Below are 14,867 nucleotides of genomic sequence, written 5' to 3'. Positions count from 1 at the left end.
TGAAATTTAGCATGCATTATCTTTATATAACTTCAGCAAAATATTTCAGAAGCCCGTGGCAACCAGGTTTTTATGTCAATCCACCATATTTTCTAGCCAGTTGGGGAACTGAGTGCGGTAGCGGAACTGTGGGAGTGGTGGACATGCAATGAGGGAAGGACAAAGAATAGAGGATTAGGAAGGACGGATGGAGGTGTCGGAGCTGAGAGAAAAGAGGGAAATACCGAAGGGAGCTGGCATGGAAAGAAAGCGTTGTGCCCCAAGGTTAGAGTGTGATCGTGCTATAAATGTTACCTTTTATCAATGCTCGTGTTCATTCTCGAAGGCTCCACACAATCATTGTGAAGGAAGATGGCAAACTCATTGAGGACAATCATTGTGGTGATTTCTAAGCTCAATTTCTGGTGAAGTAGTCTCATGACAAATTAAGAGGACAACCCATGAGTAACTCATAAATTTATAAAATCACCTTGTTTTTTCATGCATATTCATGTTACCTACAAACGTTAGATGTGATTGATTTAGGGAAGAAACAATGGAAGAGATGGTGGTTTTGCAATGTAAAATATATGTCTGAATCAAGTATTGTTTATTTAATCATCTATTTCATTTTTTCAAAATAATAGTTGGTTTGATTTATTTACAAGCATTTGCTCGTAGCAATGCACGGGCACCTCCAATCAGCAAAATATTTCAGAAGCCCGTGGCAACGCACGGGCATTATACTAGTGTAAGTAATTACCGTGCTCGAAGACGGTCTAGGGCCTGATGCTAGCCTAGGTTGTAATCTGTTGTACAATTGAATTCACGTGGCCTTAGGGTTCTTCGCCTCCCGCCGGTGCTGCCTCGATCTACCTTGTCTCCCGTGGCCTTAGGGCCATGGAGGCACAATGGATTCTGACCCTTGTTGGCGGGATAACTCATGCTTCGTTTTTAGGTGTTTTTTAGTTTGTTTAAAGTTTGTGTTCTGTTTAGAAAGGCGACGCGGCGTCTTCTTCTTGAACAGGGCATAAATTCTCCCCGCCTAGCCCCCGTCCAGTGGTGCGTCTCGAATCATCAGAGAAGGTGTGGAGGTGTGTCTTTGGTGGATCTCGCTAGATTCGGTTGGTGATTGTCTTCGGTGGGTCTGTGTGGATTTGGTCTTTATTCGTCTGCGCTCATGCATGTACAGGTTGTATTCTTTCGGTATACGCTTCTCTTCATCGGCAGTGGTTAATGTTCTGGTGTGCAGGACTTAGCACGACGACTTTCTGACTGTCTACCACAACAAAGTTTGTCTGGCTCTAGTGAGAACGGGGCAATGACGACGACGTGCCTTTGGCTCGCTAAGTGCTTGTAGTTGTCCCTAGATAGTTGAACATAAATGTTATTTTTATTACTTCTCGTGTTCTTTGTAATGTTTGATGAAGTAGATCAGAAGGTTTTTCTAAAACAAAATAAAAAATCCGGTTGCATAAACGAGCTGATGAAGCACGGAAAAGTTGGCCTGTGCCTTGTGGGCTGTGGCGATTGGGCGGAGGATCAGGCGCGTGTGAGCCACACCACGCCAGGCTATACCTTCCTCCGCCGCACACCGCGCCCCCGAACCCCTCTGAAAATCACGAGCGCACATCATCCGCGCCGGCCACCGCTCGCATTCTTACAACAGCCATGGCCACGGCAGCCTCGCCGCCGGCGGCAGCCTCCGCTCGGGCGTCAGCGATCCGCTCCCGCGCTGGCCGCCTCTCCCTCCCCGCGGCCCTCCCGGCGGACGGCCGTGGTGACACTGCCACCACCTACAAGGAGCTCGGTAGGTCCGCCTTCGCAGTTGTTTAGTGAATCAATCAATTAGAATGATTGGAAATTATATGGTCCTAAACTTTTTCCATGATTAAGATCGTACTGACCGTACAGTTGAATTTGAGTAAAATGTGCCACCTGAATGCACCCAATGTGCGAGTCAGATTTGAACGTCTTGCTAAACTGCTAGCATAAAACAAGAACTAAAAGAACTGATTCTAATGACATCTGTTGGTAATTTTATTAAGGCTTGTACTCCTGGAAAAGGAGGATCGAAGATGCGGTTATCCGGGTGGAGTTGTCTGCATCCAATGCACTGGAGAGGGAGGAAGCACGGAGAATCGAGCATGAAGAAGTACTGCAAAGCCATAACTTGTGGGACAATCCGGCCAAGTCACACGAGACGCTCTCTGCCCTGTCTGATGCCATCAGAGCGGTTGATCATCTCAAAGACCTTCTATATAAGGTGCTTGCTTATAGATGCATAATGTGAGTTCAGTGAACTGTTTTACTTTGTCCAAAATTTGAACCCCTCAAAATATGCTTTATATAGCATGCTATATAAAACAGTTATGCTATATAAAGGCACAAGGATCATGCTTGAGAAGCAGAAGATGGACTAAACGATGTGCGCAGTTACTTCCCTTTGCCACTTCAGAAATTATGAATCAGTGTCCTTTCCTTTTTGCTTTCATTGTGAACTGCGGAAATGATGGATTAGAGTTTAGCATATTCTGTTATTGTTGTTCATTAGATCTAATGTGCAGGCTGAAGAGGCTAAGCTGATAAGTCAACTAGCAGGCATGGATGTCATAAACGGAGAGCTATTTAAGCAAGCATATGATATCTCTTTGGATGCTAGTGAGTTTCTAGATCGTTACCAGATGTACGAGCTTCTTAAGGGTCCATATGACAAGGAAGGAGCTTGTATCATGGTCACTGCTGGATCAGAGGGTGTCGCTTCAGAGGTCGGTTGATTGTCGCGACATTGGTTAAGTTAAATATGATCAAAGCTTGATGCTGTTACAATTAGGCAACACCAATGTAGCACTGACCATAATACCACTCTACTTCACGATTCTGTTATCATTAATTTGTCTTAAATTGGATTTATGTAATATGCTATTAAGACAACGAATGTGAAGGATGGCTATTGCTAATATTTGTTCCAAATCTTAGTCAGCAGTTATCAGCACTTCAATGATATAGTATAGAAGTACATCTGTCCATGTTTATCTGAGCCTAGTCCTTTGATTATCCCCACCCTTTTGAAATCTTTTTCTGATTGCAGCTATGGGCAGAGAAGCTATTTGACATGTATACAAGTTGGGCACAAAGGCAAGGTTGCAAAGAAGGACTGGTAGAGAAGATCGCATCAACAAGTGGTCATACCCAGTTTGCAGCAATGGAGATTGAATCAGAGTACATGTTTGGTACCCTTTCTGGAGAAAAAGGAATGCACAGAATGATCTACTCTTCCGTTGAAAATTCTGGCACTGGCAAGGTGATTCCATTTTCTATTCCTATTTGTTATGATATTTTTCAGTCCAAACAATTAAACACAAATGCTATATCAATAAAACCTTAGTCGTACTTTCAGAACCATTTCAATAGAGCTGACTCGTGTGCATGTACTGAATATATCTATGTCAGTGAGCAACTTGCAAAATATAGAAGTACCACCTAGATGCTGAGTAAAGGATAGAAGTATGTCACGCTCCCTCAAGAACTGGAACAAATTAAGACATGGACTTCAATACAAAATTTAAAATGTTTAAATTGAATTTACATTTTCAAGATATTGCTTCAGAATTCAGCATTTTCTTTACACCCAATTATGTTGGTGTAAATCACAACCCACGCATTCTGTGAAGTCCCACTTGTGACCTTTGGCCTCTGGGTTCTAGAATGTTAAGTCTCCCCAGTTCAAACCCTTTTCATTTAGTTTTCTGGAGAAACTGTGGTACAATGTTCTGGAGGCCCAGATTGTGTGTGCAATTTTTGGCATAACTTTCTCCTTATGCCGTTTTGCATCAGAAGGGTGTTTTACTGTGATCTTTTCCCTGTGATGCTTGATACTAGAATGGATTTATTTTTATCATGATCTTTTCATAACAATGCTTCACATCAGAATGGCTAACTCTAAACCTACCAAAGCTTCCAGGCGATTTCAGCTAGAGTCGATATAATTCCTCTCTTCTTGGATAGACCGGTTAATTTTCACTTGGATGACAATGATCTGGAGATTTCTCCGTTACCCGGTGAATTTAAAAATCGAGACCGAAGAAATGGTGCCACTGTGAGAGTTCAGCACATACCAAGCGGAGTTACTGCCGAAAGCTCAGGTAATGGACATAAATGTAGAATGTTCACGCAAGTGGGAACCCGCATATAGCTGCAGGCTAAATGTACTGGGTTGGTCTCTCCACAGGTGAAAGAAGCTATTTCGCAAACAAGCTAAAAGCCGTGAGCAGGCTGAAAGCAAAGCTCCTCATCATAACAAGAGAACTAAGAGTACCAAACCTGAAGATGATCGAGAAACAAGCTGTGGAGGAAAGATGCAACCGCGAGACGAGACGATACACGTTCGGGCCCCAGGAATTCGTCCATGATCTTAACACGGGCATCCAGTTGTCCGACCTCAACTCGGTCCTGGAAGGCGACATCGAACCGTTCATCAGGGGTCGTATTGTTTCAAGACATGGATGACGATACGCAAGAATTCGTGTGCAGTTCTGTAAATCCATTTTTGCTGATACAGATATAGCTCATTACCGGAGAATAACTTCTGTAACATGGGTCACATTTCAAGCCAAAAAGGTAAATATACCAGGTATAGGAAAGAGCTTACTCCAAGCCTCCGACTCATGTGCCGGATGCAGATGCTCTTTCCCTGTCAAGCTTGCGAGCGTGGACGCGCACGGCGCGCCAATGCTCGTCGAAGGCCGCCGGGTGCTTGTCCTGCAGCCCCCTCTGCCGGTTCAGCGCGACGCCGAGCGCCATCATGGCGTGGTCCTGGCAGTCGATCTTCGCCGGCGCGAGCAGGTGCTGGGGGATGTGGCCATAGTGCTGGCTGCCGTCGGCCTCTATGTACGGCAGGAACGGCTGTGCGTAGAGGACGGCCTCGAGCCAGTACTCGGACAGGCTCCTCCAGTTCTTCACCTGCTCGACCATGTGCGCCGGCAGCACCCCTCGCCGGGCAGCGTTGCACATCATGTGGCTGAGCGCGCCGCCGACGCTCCTGAACCTGATGGCCTCACAAACCATCACCGACATGGTCATCAGCGATCTTGCGATCTCCTGCTGAGTGCCGGCGCTGGCCGTGAGGCGCTCCGCCGCGGCTTGGAGCTCCTCCTTGCCGAGGGTGAGTGCCTCGAGTGCCGTCTCGGCCACTCTCGCCATGTCGCCGTAGCTATCGCCGAACGAAATCGGCGTCGCGCCGGCGATGAGAGAGCCACCGAGGAACTCGGACCACAGACCGTCTGAGCTCCGGTAACCGGAGAGGTAGAGGTTGTCTGCGCGTATCCGGAGCAGCGCCGAGCGCCCGGAGCCGCAACGGAGCGTGACGCCGAACCATGGAGCCTTGCCGGGGTCCTCGGACTGGGCTGGAAGCAAGACGAGCTCCAGGTGGCGCGTCGCGCCGGCATGGAGCACGAGCTGGTCGCGCACGCCGGAGACGAACCTGCCGTAGGATGAACCCCGTGTGACGTCGAGCTCCGCCGTGAAGCGGGTTCTCCATGGCAGGTTATTTGACAACGGCGAAAGAAGATGGGTAGCCAGCAAGAACTGGTCACTTGGTAGCACGAGGCACTGGGTCATGCACATCATCGCAGTAGTTTACTACTCCCTCCTTAAACTAATATAAGAGTATTTAGAATACTAAAATAGTAATCTAAATGCTTTTATATTAGTTTACAGAGGAAGTACTTGTTGACCTGGGCTAGTTTGACATGGTAGTGGGTTGTGAAATCGTGCTTGTCTGACTCGTCTGCTTAGTTTCGTACAACATTGTACTAAAATCAGCGACAGTGCTGCAACCCTTTTTTTCCCAAATGATAACGTCCACACATGTGACATGAAGCAATTTTGCCTACACGTTTTTTGATGACAGCTTTAGTTACAACTGGATGACAATTTTAGTTGTGAAGCACTGTTTGGATGGCAAATTTCAGTTTTTTTGAGATTTGTTTTTTTCGGATGACAACTTTAATGTAAAAAACGTGTGGACGGTGTTACTACATGCCACACATCGGGCAGTTATCGACGTCCTTATGAGGCAACAATGCTGCAACAGCAAACTAAGAAAAGATGGTAACAGCTAACAAGGCCCGGTAGGTTCACTTTACCAAAACCAAGGGAAGGGTGCGCGTTGCAGTAGATGTCTGAAGAATTTAGCCTTTGATTCAGTGATTGCCAGATGCTGGCAACACATGTGCATTTTTCAGAGTAATCCTCGGATAAAACTTGGGCAACCGGAACCTTGGCTAGCCGAATTTACCCAAGGAACGAGCAAACCAAATAGGCCCAACGCTGAAAAACGTAATAAAACTGCACAGCTAACCACCACACGGTAAAAAAATAACTGCACAGCTAACCCATCTGCCAGTGCCAGCTAGCATAATCGGTGATGTTCAGAGTCTGCCGCACCATATGATCAAATTTCCGGTGGCACATGAATACAGAAAAATCGTCATGAACAAAAAGGGTTACGCATATCCTGGACAAAAACAAACATAAGTATACACGGTACCATAGAATCCTGACAACGGAACATCCTTTTTTTCACTATCATGGTCATACTAGCATCTCCTTCGCTATCACGTCGCATAGATGCTCCAAGAAAATGCCTCAGTACGGTCTGTACCGTGGCTGTACTCTTGATCTGCTGCTACTTCCACTGGGACCATAACCATACTGAAACGTGAGAAAGATTTGTTAGCCAACGTCTCGCAACTCACAAGTGATAATCGAGAAAGTCGAAGAGCGAGTGGGAAACTAATTTAAAGCCTATGCCGCTTCACAAAAATATATATGAAGAAGATGAAAACAGTAGTAGCTTTAGTTACTGCTCTCTACTTACATCATAACCAAGACTGCCAGAGAACTGGCCATAAGACATCATCGGGCTGTAAGCTCCATATGGCCCAGGTGGTTCCATGTAACCGCCTCGACTGGGGCCACCCTCAACAGGTGCAGCTGAGTCTACAGCAACCTGGGGAGAAAACACAAGGCAGATCAATGAATTAATCTCCACACTGACATTTTTGGCAGGCTGAGCTGAGGCAGTGGCTCTTGTTTTCTCACCTCCTGTCCCAAAATTTCATGACTTCTTCGCGCTACACGATCTGCTACACCATCCTCAGCAAAAGTAACAAAACCAAAACCACGGTGGCCGCTCTTTTTAGGATCCTACGATGGCACTAGGGTTTGTAAGTTGTCAAAAGACTAAACACTACCAATAATGATGGGCAGAGCCAAACCTTTGGAATGTATGCATCCACAATTCTGCCAAATCGGCCAAAATAATCCCATAAATCATCAGTATTTGCTTCTTGTGGGAGTCTACCAATAAATATCTTTTTGCTTGATACAGGGGGCTCATTCAAGTAACCTCCTAGCCAATTTTGATGCAACATTCAGTAACAATCAATTGTTTCCAAGTCAGAATATCAGGCAAAGTGTAGAGCTCAAGACTTACTTCCATAAGCTGGTCCAGGATGATCATACAGTGTTGGTACGCCCAGAGCTGCATATCTGGTAGCAGCTGTAATGTATGCATTGTACGAGCCATAACCACCCTCGCCCTGTGCTCCTCCCCCCCTCCTTGGAGGGTGCCTGACTTCTTCATCCTGCTATGTAGGAGGGAAAGCAATATCGTAAGTGGATAACTAGAGCACGAGTGTGAGGCTACCAAAGCCGTTGTCCTTGATCTCTTTATCTCTCTTTAATCAAGTAAAACCTAATCTCAAAATGTGTGCATGTCTGTGCAGTATTCAAACAGCTCTGTTGAGCAATTATTGTGGTTGTCTCATATGGGATCACCAAGCCATAACACTATAATCATGTGCTTTTCACATCCCTGAGTATAATCATATTGCTTTTCACATCCCTGAGTATAATCATGTTGCTTTTCACACCCCTGAGTGTTTCGATTTCTTCGTTCCAAAGAAGCCCTTTATAGGATCATGGTCGCATCCGAATGCTAATTGTAGCATCTTTAGGATCATGATCCTGCGGACCTACATTTGTAAGCAGAATTTAGCATTTAGTCTGTGTTTATGTTCTTTATATGCTTTCATACTGCCTCCATTTTCCAGTACATTGAAAATGTATCATTTATTACTGTTAGATGCTACAGTTCTTCATTAATTCTACCATTACAACAATTTTCAACCTGTATAGAAACATTTGTTTGTACAGGTTCATCAAACAAGAAAAGCATATACATTTGCTATGACCTTCCAACTTCTTAAGTAACACATTAATACATAAATAAAGATAAAAAGGGTACATAGTTATAATGAATTGTATTGTATGTATTATTACTCCCTCAAAATTCATAAAATTGGTCGTTGTGGACATAGCAAAGTCAAACTTCAAAAACTCTGACTGCATATGTATCTTCAAAAATGTTCAGATTGGACACATGATAATCATACATATAGGTTTATCTTGACAAAAATCACAATAAAGTTTTGTTCAACTTTATACATACATTGCAATAGGAATAAGTAATCAAAGTTGCATTTTGGGGATCGTGCCCATGTCCAATATAACCCCTTTTCAAGCACTAGAAGGAGTAAATTGGTAGGATCATGGTACGATTGGATATCACAACCCGGACCAGTTCAACCGCAAAACAATCCACTACTTTGCAAGCACTAGAAGGAGTAAATTGGTAGGATCATGGTATGATTAGATATTACAACCCGGACCAGTTCAACCCCAAAACAATCCTTCCTACTTCCTAGACTAAACGATAGCGTCAAGTCGTCAACCCTGGGTGTTAGTTCTAGTTTAAGTATTAGAGATGGGGCACACAGAATAATACATGTATTCCAAGTTCAAACACTGAGCTAAGTGAATTGCGAAATGTACCTTCGGAGTTGCACGATCAACAACAACTGTTGAACCATCAATCTCATGATTTTCTTGCATGACATTGTCCACGCATTCTACAAATTACAGTTGAAAGTTACAAACTAAAGCTAAACAGGTTGTTGAGGAGCACTATATTACTCGTGGTAAATGGTGAAGCAAATGGAAGTTCCAAGAATAATTTAGGAATGCAGCTTCCAAATTAAAGTCAAATCCTAGCTCATGCCTCATGCACAAGTGAAGTAGATGAGAACAAATAAGCACTTAGGCAGAAGAATGTAAGATCGTAGATCTGAGTCAAAACTCTAGTTACAAAACAGACAATAATCAGTTAAAAATGTAAGCTAGTGCGGGCATTGCTGCTACAACCCTACTGCGTGAATTTAAGGTTATGGGTGATGGTGAAATTCATAGGGGGTCTTGCTGTACTACGGCGGCACTACAAGCACCAGTCCCACCATTATATTGCTATAGTACAAAGGCAATGTTTTTGCATCACATGGAAGACCGAAGTTATACTCCCCTGATCCAAATTAATTGACACGGCCTCTATTTAGTTCAACTGACCTACCAATGTATTAATTATTTAAACGTCTCTTAGAAGATTCTATACACGTACCTGCACTTCGGAAAGTGACAAACCCAATTCCACGATGTTCTTTTGAACCCAGTTCCTGCACGAGATCAGTGGGAGAACAAAACCCATGTTAGCAGAAGCATCTTGACTCAAACTGCAATTTCTCTGTAGAATATTTTGGACATAATCATGGAATGGTTGCATCAAACAGGTGGCCAGCAAATAAAAAAGATATTACAGGGACTAGAAAATAAAGGAAATTGGGCATGTGAAAATCCAATTCCACCTGTCTTGTCTATTCTAACTAAAGTGATGCAAGCGAGCTGACCAGACTCCTCAACAGGTTGTATGCTTCCACAGGTGTCTAGCGGTAAACAAGTCTGTAAGCTTGAACCCTCATCTATGTCCATCACAATAATCTGGGTTTATTAGATATGGAAGCTCCAAAGACTAGATGAAAAATCATTCTAACTTCTAAGGAAAGTTGTCTCAAAGATTCTTAGGTTATACTGGACGAATCTCTCTTCAACAGTACACACTTGACAAATCAAGGCATTGTGTCTTGCCAGGTTTTCAAAACCAATCGAACACGTGTCAGGGAAGTAGCTTGACCATAGTATAACAGGTTTATGCAGCAACAACAACAACAATAAAGCCTTTAGTCCCAAACAAGTTAAGGTAGGCTATATAACAGGTTTATGCGTTCAATTATATTGAAATATGTCCTAAAGATGCTTCAACAGCATCAATTTTAATTGTCAGTCAAAAGAAAACTAGAACATTCTCTGGTATTTGCCTCCTTGAGTGATTGTGAATGGCCAGGAAAGGTGTAAAGTCTTTAAATCAGTAATTTGGTAATCTTTAACGTGAAAAGTAACTTCCACTAAAACAGTGCAAACGTTGGCTGGAAATATATCTTCAATGTACTATCAAAAAAGAGAAGGTTGCAGATATTAACATACAGAAAATTGATGCCAATCAGCAACTGTTTTTGTTGTTTGTATATTACCAGAGTTTTAGTAAATACACTAACATGAACAAAACTAGATGACAGCACTTCGATCTAGAATATTATATATCTCATATCAGCTTAATTTCCTCACCTTGGGCATATAAAGATCTGTTATTTCTCCAAAAGTTTGAAAATGCCTGTTCAAACAATCTCAATGCTTAGACAAGTTCATATATTGAAGATTGCATAGATCAACAATGGCAAAACATTGTGCTGGAGCTCACCTGCGAAACATTGACTCATCCACAGACTGTGGAATCCGAGCAACAAATATCCTAGTAGCTTTCTTGTTTCCTGGAGCTCGCATTTCTTCCTGTGTTTAGAACTCATCACATCGTTACCAAAAAAGGCAAGCAAAGGTCTGGCACTGAAGATCTGTCGTATGCTGCATATGGTAGATGAGATTTTCCACTTTTGCTAATATTTACCTTGGGAGTCGCTATCTTCACTTCCAGAGTTCGGTCTCCAAGAATATGCTCAGAGTTAACGACATTCTAAAAAATAGTACACAGAGAAGCAGAGTTAATAGAGGCGACAGGAGAGAATCATATATAACTAAACTAGTCAAAAGATGCCATCAAATCATATCCTAATCACTTCTCAAAACTTTCTTCATTCAGTTGACTAAAGCATTACCAAGACAAAGGAAAATGTATTGGTTTGCTTAGAAATGTCTGTACTTCCGGCACACTCCCTCCATTCCAAAATACAAGGTATATAGCTTTTTCTAAAAGTCAAACTTTTCTATATCTGACCAATGTTTATATCCACATCTACAATACCAAATAAATGAAATATGAAAATAAATTTTATGATGGATCTAATGATAATGATCTGGTAATGTGGTTATTGATATTTTTCTCTATAAACTTGGTCAAACATAAAGAAATTTGACTATCAGAAAATTAATGCACCTTATATTTTGGAACGAAAGGAGTATTGTTGATGGCTAGAACACTGATAAAGTACCCATCTAGACCTAACAAATTTTTGTTAGTTTAACATTTACTGTTATACTTTAGATAGTGTTCAATATGATTGGTTTGAGCGAAGCAATAGCATGTATTAAGTGACTACTAGTTGCCCATTTTCTTTAAATAGTTGATAAACAAGCAAGATGCCATTACAGGACGTTAAAACTGAGGAGAACCTCACACTCAGTGGGGATCAACTAGATGTACAGTATACAACCACAAGAGAGGTAAAAACAAAAAGATCTTTGTCGCAAAAGGCAATGTAGAGGTTAGTTATGTACATTGTCAAGGAATGAAACGTAAACAATAGAGAGTAAGCATTACCATTTGCCACTGGCCTCAGATAAGATACAATTAAAGTCCTAATAAACTGAAGGGATTCCCGTTTATTACCTTTGCATCCTCTACTGACGAAAACGTCACGTATCCAAAACCACGAGATCGACCAGATGAGCGATCCTGACATTTTGTAAAGGTACAAAACATGCTGGTAAATTATTGGATTGGAAATGAGCAATAAAACATGATTTGAGTAAAAAATGATGTAGCCCAAAGCTAGGAAAACAAAATTCGGTCGTCCCTTGACGAAACAAATGACATAATAGAGAAAGATAAAAAACACAAAGTCAAACTTGTTTTGATTGCAAGAACAATATCCATGTGTGCCTTTGCGAGATCGAGGGCAGACCATCAATTAGACAAGAGACAGTTCAGTTTTCAACATTGCTTAAAGAACGATGAATATTAAGTATAAAATTATTTAAAACATCAGCGCTGAAAAACTTAGGAACAACACAAGAAAGACTATGCTTCATCAAATTGATTGCGGGTGTTGAATTGTCACAAACCTTCATAACAATGCAATCATCCAGGGGGCCAAACTTGCTCATGTACTCTTTTAATCCTTCTGTATCCACATCCCAAGGGATTCCAAGAACCTAAGCACATGAAGTGCTCACCCTTGTTACTCCTGGAGGAAGGCATCCCTAAAATAGATCTCGTGAAATAAAAAAAGGATTAGTAACTAACCACAAGCTTTGAAGCCATGCTATCACTACTCTCCTCTCCTGTACTTCTCAGGCCAAGAAAACTCCCCGATCTATGCTTCTTCAGCGACACCCGGGTGTTGCTTTTATCAAGCTATGTGTCCAAAGGAAAAGGTTCCCAAGCCTGAGACTCTCCCCTCACTCTTGAGGCTGAACTGGCGACCTCCACTCTTTATCGATCTCACTCAGCTCACGGTAGTAACTAGTAAAACAATGGTAAAAGTTACTCGATTAGTACTTCAACATCTAAGGCATGAAGAACAGTAGCAGCATGTTGTTATAATTATTACTCGTCTATCTACAGTAAAACAAAGAGAGAGAAAAGTAAAACACATGGCAATGGAGACGGCAGGAACGCGGTGTCCCCGGCGAGGAAAAACGGAAACGGCGACCGGATCGAGGCGTCGGCGATAACGCTAAGGTAGGTCACAGGATTCAGGCGGAAGAGGAAGCAAAGGTACACGGGACAGTAGGGTTCGGCTCTGGATGGACATGATATAAAAGAACTAATCAGGATAAAATCGCGTCGCGATTTTCAAATCATCGAGCAATTCCAAATCTGACGGCGCGTCAAGCCATCTTCTTGGAGGGCCTAAATCTCCAATTGCTCCAAGGAAGAGGCTGAATTCCCTGGCGCGGAAACCCACGGGGCAGGAACGGACCTACGTCTCGCGGAACGAAGTGGAGGAGAGGTGGGAAGAGAGGCGCACCGGAGAAGAAGAAGGAGATTACGGCGGCGGAGAGGCGAGGTCGACGGATCGCCCCTGGCTCCGAGACTGAGGAGAGAGGACGGGGTCGGGGAGCAGATTTGGGTCTTTGTCAGCAGAAGAAGAAGAAATCAGGTTACGGATTAATGTGGCGGTGTGCGCCCAGGTCCTTCGTATAGTTCAAATTTATAGTCTACCCCAATTACAATCGTTTCTTTTTTCTTTCTTTTTTGCGGGTCTACTGTACCAACTTTTATTTATTTCCAAAAAGAAACTTTTATCTTGCTGCAAAGCATCATCATCCACAAGACCACGACGAGGCCGAAAACGCGGGAGGATTACGTGGGCGGCTCTCAACAGTCATACTAGCTTGTAATATTGGTGACGGCGGCAATTCTTTAGTTTTCTCAAATTTGCACGAGCGGCAATTCTTTAGTTGAGATAGAGGATTTTGAGGTTGTTATTGAATTTGGCACGTTTAGCAGGACTTTTAGACAATTTTGCGTTGGTTATCCTATCATGGCGTCGAGGCTCCCTGGTGGCAATAGTGACGTGATCGTGGCGATTTCGCGGACGATTTAAAATTCGTAGGTTTTTCTCCATCTTCTTGAACTAAGATCGGCTACCCCACCCCGACCATACCAATCGCCGTGAATTATAACTACAGCAGTCGCTAGGTAGTCGAGGCATGCCAGCCCAATGACATTGCTCATCGCAGTTATTGCTCACTAAAGTCAAACTTGATACGTTGTGATCAAAACCTAACATAAATCAAAACTTTTCTTGTCTTTCCTTCTTTTTAGAAAAGTAGGATGACCCCCAGCCTCTGCATCTGGACAATGCATACGGCCATTTTATTAATTATTTACACAAGACCTTACAAAGTCATACAACAGTAAGACTAAAGCCACCGACTAAGCAACATATGTCGCTATTTCTATCCAGTTGATGAAGGGACGCTGAAAGTCTGGGCCTAATACCAAACATACCTCGTAGCCAAACCTAACATCTAAGACTTGAGGTCCCAACCAGGACATCTGCGGGTATGGGCACCCACCAGTCCGGCGTGCTCCTCAACCAGGACGTCTGCCGGGTATGAGGCCGCCGCAGCCACCTGCCACTAAACCAGAGTTGTACTGCTGCATCAACCTTGCACAGTCTAGCTGCCGCCGACGCCAGGCAGCGTCATCCTCCTACGTGAATCCATCTCCACTCATCAGGCGCCGAGTCTGTCGGATTTCGGGTTCCGGCAGACCCTTGAGGTTCGAACACTGGGGTGCGCGCGGAGATCTCGCTTCCTACCTACCTGCACCCCTCCGCCTCGCTAAGATCTAAGCTATGGAAAAAACAACACAAGAGACACAGGGTTGTTGGAAATATGCCCTAGAGGCAATAATAAAAGCATTATTATTATATTTCCTTGTTCATGATAATTGTCTTTATTCATGTTATAATTGTGTTATCCGGAAATCGTAATACATGTGTGAATAACAGACACCAACATGTCCCTAGTAAGCCTCTAGTTGACTAGCTCGTTGATCAATAGATAGTCATGGTTTCCTGACTATGGACATTGGATGTCATTGATAACGAGATCACATCATTAGGAGAATGATGTGATGGACAAGACCCAATCCTAAACATAGCACAAGATCGTATAGTTCGTTTGCTAGA

The 14,867-nt window shown here is 43.2% G+C and overlaps 2 protein-coding genes across 2 annotated transcripts; one reads left to right on the top strand and one right to left on the bottom strand.

Annotated features, from left to right (window-relative positions):
* Window positions 1–1,486: 1,486 nt before the first annotated feature.
* Window positions 1,487–4,622, top strand: LOC125515616 (peptide chain release factor PrfB3, chloroplastic). Its single transcript, XM_048681128.1, has 6 exons — window positions 1,487–1,789; window positions 2,028–2,245; window positions 2,547–2,747; window positions 3,071–3,283; window positions 3,944–4,124; window positions 4,211–4,622. Exons 1-6 carry the CDS (start codon window positions 1,651–1,653, stop codon window positions 4,486–4,488), a joined length of 1,230 nt encoding a protein of 409 aa, XP_048537085.1. The 5' UTR covers window positions 1,487–1,650; the 3' UTR covers window positions 4,489–4,622.
* On the bottom strand, window positions 4,502–12,688 carry LOC125515635. Its single transcript, XM_048681151.1, has 14 exons — window positions 12,470–12,688; window positions 12,289–12,378; window positions 11,834–11,899; window positions 10,895–10,960; window positions 10,691–10,779; window positions 10,558–10,603; window positions 9,497–9,551; window positions 8,878–8,954; window positions 7,478–7,628; window positions 7,260–7,393; window positions 7,084–7,188; window positions 6,860–6,991; window positions 6,386–6,417; window positions 4,502–5,539 (listed from the first exon to the last, which is right to left on the bottom strand). Exons 1-14 carry the CDS (start codon window positions 12,485–12,487, stop codon window positions 4,645–4,647), a joined length of 1,956 nt encoding a protein of 651 aa, XP_048537108.1. The 5' UTR covers window positions 12,488–12,688; the 3' UTR covers window positions 4,502–4,644.
* Window positions 12,689–14,867: the final 2,179 nt, after the last annotated feature.

The sequence above is a fragment of the Triticum urartu genome, chromosome 1 (assembly GCF_003073215.2).
Source record: "Triticum urartu cultivar G1812 chromosome 1, Tu2.1, whole genome shotgun sequence".
Taxonomy (NCBI): Eukaryota; Viridiplantae; Streptophyta; class Magnoliopsida; order Poales; family Poaceae; genus Triticum; species Triticum urartu.
Note: the sequence above shows the minus strand (reverse complement) of the source record. Positions and strands in the feature narration are given on the sequence as shown.